Here is a 4,439-nt window from a genome sequence, read left to right as displayed (position 1 = left end):
GCAGCCTGCCCGCCCACCCACCCCAAGCGGAAAGGAGTGAAGGCCTGAAGGCCGGTAGCCACGGGAACACCTCTGGGGGGGCGAGGCGCCCTCACCTGCGCTGGGCTGCTGCATCCACCAGTCCGGGAGGAGCTGACTCCTGCAGGCCTCGGGCGGGGAGGGGCTCCTTTTGACCATCCCCATGTAATCGTCCACGGGAGGCTGGGGCAGGGGCGAGAGAGGAGAGCGGTGCTGTCACTGGGTTTCCAGACTTAACTAAAACCACGTTGTCCTCTCTATCGCACGAGATGAAGCAAAGTTTCACTTTGCATCTTGAAAGATCCAAGACAATAAATCCACCAGGCTGAGCGGCCAAACCACGAGACCGAAGCATTGGCCTCTGCGGGGCCCCTCCTGTGTCCACTGGCCTTTTCCACGGAAGTGCCTATTGCAAAACCGAATGGCCAGGTCACGCAGCTGCCCTCACGCCCTGGGGAAGCACACGGTGACCTCAGACACAGTCTCCCGCGCTCCAGCCCATCTCACTCCACGCGCCACGTCTAGACTTTCCACCTCTGACCCATTCCTTAAAGGAGGCTGGCAAATCCAATTAGAAAACGTTCTGAAACCTGCTCTCGCTGTGATCCTCACGTGCCAACGCAACTATCTCACTCTCTTAGCTGAGCTGGCTGGAAAGCCTTGTACGGAAAACGGGACATCACTGGAAAGAAGTGAAGCCAGGAATTCGCTGGGTCTCTGCCAGAGCCCACCCAGAGACTCACCAGCTGCCATCTGCAGGACAGCCGGGCAGCCCGGAGGAGGCTGCATTGTGTTATCTGCGTTCTCTCCCTCAAAGCACTCCCAACGATTCTATTATTGCCATTTGAGTGCCGAGAAGAATCTGTAGAGCACCCACACCCCCTTTTGCAAGGCCGTGCCGAATAATTTTAGCTAGGCAATGTCGGCCTTGCAACATGCACAAAAACACAGCTATGAAGCGAAAGGTAGCTAAAACTAGTATTCAAAAACCCACGTGTTTTGCCTAAGGAGACCCCATTAAGCCTGCACTTATAGCCTATGAACTATGCGCTTGTGTACGATTCTAATAAGCCTGGTTATATGGCTTTCCACCCCATCAAGGACTGAGAGCTGCATGTTAGCAAACAGGCAGCCCCCCAGCACGAGAGCTGTACCATGATCCGTCTCATGGCGACAACCCCCAGCAGCAAAGAACGTTTACTTTTTCACTACAGCCTGCCTGGAAAGGCAAGGGAATGTATGGTGCCATTCAACATGTGTAAAACATGACAAGTTTAGAGGGAACTTCACTGATGCAGAGCCGGCAGCTCGGCCCCAGCCCTCGGGATGAAGGACAGGCTGTAAGCTGCAGGGGGCTGACCAGCGGGCCGAGGCTGGCCTCGCGAGGACGGCGGGTCCTCACGCCCCATCCCTGAGCGAGCGAGAGCGCGAGGCCCCGGATGCCTCGGCAGAGCATTCGGGATGGGGCCGCTCTCCGCTGCTCTCCACCGAACACGCGCAGCTTCTGGCGGGGCCGGACGTCCGGAAACGCTGCCCCCACTCACCTCCTTGATCAGCTCGTCGATTTCGGAGCGACCGCACTCCATCTCTGTGGCTTCACTAACGCAACCGGGAGCCACCACGCCTAATTTGCCTACGGAAAAACGGACAAACGCGTGACAGCCGGCACTGAGGCATCACAACCATCATCAAGGCCACAGTCAGAGGCTTTTTCTTAAGGCTAGGCTGAAGGAAACGGAAGCCAACATGCGTCCTCAGTGGTTTGGGAAAGGCCGAGAAATCCTTCTCCTCCCATGCTGCTTCAGTCATCTGGTCAGCAGGCACACGGGAAGCTGGCCGCTGCTCCGTCCAGCACTCAGAGGACCAAGGCAGCACATGGGTCTCTTCCTTCTATCTGCTGAGATCTAAGATGAACTCACGTCTGATCTACTCTACACCTCACAGAGGTTAGAGTTACCAGCTAGAGCATCTGAAGACACGCAGAGATTTCCCGGCAAAATGTGTTTGCAGGTTGGAGTCTTTTTTTTTTTTTAAGTTAACGGGCAGGAAACCCCATTTTGGCCTTTCCCAATAGACATGTGTGCATCTGTGCACGCACGCGGCACACCGTAAAGGCCCGCGGGTGCCCAGGCTGGAACCCGCCTGCAGCGGGAACCGTCTAAAGGCACACGGGCGTTCCCACGACAAGCACTCCGGACCCGGCTAGTTTCTTCCCCCCTCTCAGGCCTCTTCCCCAGCCAGAAACTCACATTTATCCATGTGAGATGTATTACGACCAACAAACACTCGTTTGCTGGAATTCATCAGTCCCAATCATCTGTAGAATTGACCCACTGTTTCATCCGGACTGAATACTGATTCGATTTTGATTTGAAAAAATCACTCAGAAGCTGCTGATGGGGGAAGCAGGGGGCAGGTGGGGCGCCCCCAGAGTAGCCAGCAAACCACTGAGGTACCGAGGAGAGTGTGCCCACCTAGACATTATGCAAATGCGAAGCTCCTCTGCCCCCTGAGAACCGCTGCTTCTGTAACATCCACCCCTGCAGGTGATGCTGGCTGCGCTCCGAGCTATAAACAAGCCAGGGTCGCCTGCCCGTTCAAGCTTGGCTGACCCTGTGGGTGGGAGGATTAAGAGAAACTTCTCTATTCCTTCAAGTCACAATTTATTATACTTGGTGATGATGAAAAATTTATCCCAAACTGGAAGTAAGATGGCAATAGAGCATCCCAGAGTATTAGCTTAAGAGGTGTCCCCCTAAGGGCCATCGGATTCTCCGTGGGGAAGATCAGTTTGTCTGACTTCCTACTGATTACCCATTAGGGTTCAGACTCAGTAGAGTTAGGTGTTAATTCACAGACACCTAAGTTACAAATGATCACTAGAGAAGATCACCCCCAACTACGGTTGTGCTGCCCGGGCAGGACACTCACAGGTTCGGCTCAGCCTTCGGCCTTTCGCTGACCGTGCGCACCTGTGTCGCATGTTCTGTGAAGCAGTCTTAGATGGCAGCACGCTGGTGCCCTCGTTAATGAGTTCAACAGCTCTCCGCCCCAGGCTCACCATTTATTTCTGAGAGTCACGATTTTAACTTTAAAAATTACGTATCAACATTTTCAACCTCCCTGCGGTGGGAAGAGCCCCCTCAGAAACTCAGAATTCCTGCCCAGCCCTAGGCAGTTTTCAAGGGTTCTGTTTTCTTCCCAGCATTACTGGACGACTAACTAAGCAGCTACGGAGGAAAGGATGCTGTGCCAAGATTCTAACTGCTACATCAAATGGCTAAGAAAGTCAGCGTTTCTAACTAGGGGTGGTAATTAGGTTTCATCTCCTGGGCCAGCTCTAATCTGTAGCAGCTGCAGAGCACAGCACTTTGAAAACGCCTGAGGCCAGATCTGAGCTCAACACATCCTGATCGATTAGTGATGTCTGACCAGAGCAGAGCGTGGACAGCAGGACGGCGGGATGTGAGGCAGGTTTTTGCTATTCTGCTTTAATCTCCTCACAATTGCTTTCCTGGGATTTTACAGCGGGAGGAGACTTCAGGAATTATCACAGCTGGGGGTTCCCAAACAACGGTCAGGATCTAATATCTAGAAGCATATCCCATCTCCAGCAACTAAGCCAGCGGTGCGCCATCTGCAAGTTCATTCACGAACTCTGCCCTCAACCCCTATCAGCCATCCCTTCTTTGTCCACCTTATTTTCTCCTAGCCTGCTCCGCGAGCTGCTAGAAAACAAAAGGAATCCCTCATCGGCACTGTTCGGGGAGCCTTGCTCCCGTCCAAGCCCGTTGCCAAGCCCCAGGGAGGCCCCAGCGCTCGCTCCTGGGCCAACTGTCAGCGAGCAGCAACGCCAGCTGCCACCCCGCCTCCCGCCCCTCCCTCCCGTCCGCTGCCTCTCAACTGGAAGCTGCCACAGTGGGCAGATGGTGGGTGAGGTCAGCGGAAGGAGACCTCAACCTCTGCTGACATAAAGGAGAGAACTATTTGTTTAGCTGCACCCCGTGGGCGGCGACTCGAACCCCAGACCCAGGCGGCCTCCGCTGGGCCAAGTGCCCATAAAGAAAGGATACTTACATTTTTGCTCCTCCTCGGGGACGATTCGGTAAACTTTATACGGTTCAGAAATGTCCAGCTGGGACCGGTCTGTCACTTCCTCAAAATCCGGGCTCTTGTTCAAAGCACAGCGTAACCTCGTCTTCCATGTGGCCGGCTCGGCCTTGTCCCCTTCCTTAAACTTCCCTTTAAAAACGGCCCAGGCCTGAAGGAAGGAAAGAAAACACATGACGTACCCAGCTGGCCCCGGGACCATGCACACCCAGGGCCACGGGCAGGCCCTGCTCTGCTCGCCCTCCTGAAGGTCCTCAGTCAAGGATTTCAGGGCTCAGGGACCCCAATCAGACCACAGCCTCTGACAGAAG

At 54.6% G+C, this 4,439-nt stretch overlaps 1 protein-coding gene across 2 annotated transcripts in view; it reads right to left on the bottom strand.

Annotated features, from left to right (window-relative positions):
* Positions 1 to 4,439, bottom strand: part of IRF8 (interferon regulatory factor 8) — an 18,740-nt gene that overhangs the window by 8,385 nt on the left and 5,916 nt on the right. For both annotated transcript variants that reach the window (XM_024735699.1, XM_024735700.1), the window contains exons 2-4: positions 4,096 to 4,279; positions 1,563 to 1,651; positions 96 to 201 (exon numbers count right to left, since the gene is read on the bottom strand). In XM_024735699.1, the coding sequence (XP_024591467.1) occupies positions 96 to 201; positions 1,563 to 1,651; positions 4,096 to 4,279 (379 nt within the window). The remainder of the gene's footprint in view (positions 1 to 95; positions 202 to 1,562; positions 1,652 to 4,095; positions 4,280 to 4,439) is intronic.

Source organism: Neophocaena asiaeorientalis, unplaced genomic scaffold (assembly GCF_003031525.2).
Source record: "Neophocaena asiaeorientalis asiaeorientalis breed wild unplaced genomic scaffold, Neophocaena_asiaeorientalis_V1.1 scaffold40, whole genome shotgun sequence".
Lineage (NCBI taxonomy): Eukaryota > Metazoa > Chordata > Mammalia > Artiodactyla > Phocoenidae > Neophocaena > Neophocaena asiaeorientalis.
Note: the sequence above shows the minus strand (reverse complement) of the source record. Positions and strands in the feature narration are given on the sequence as shown.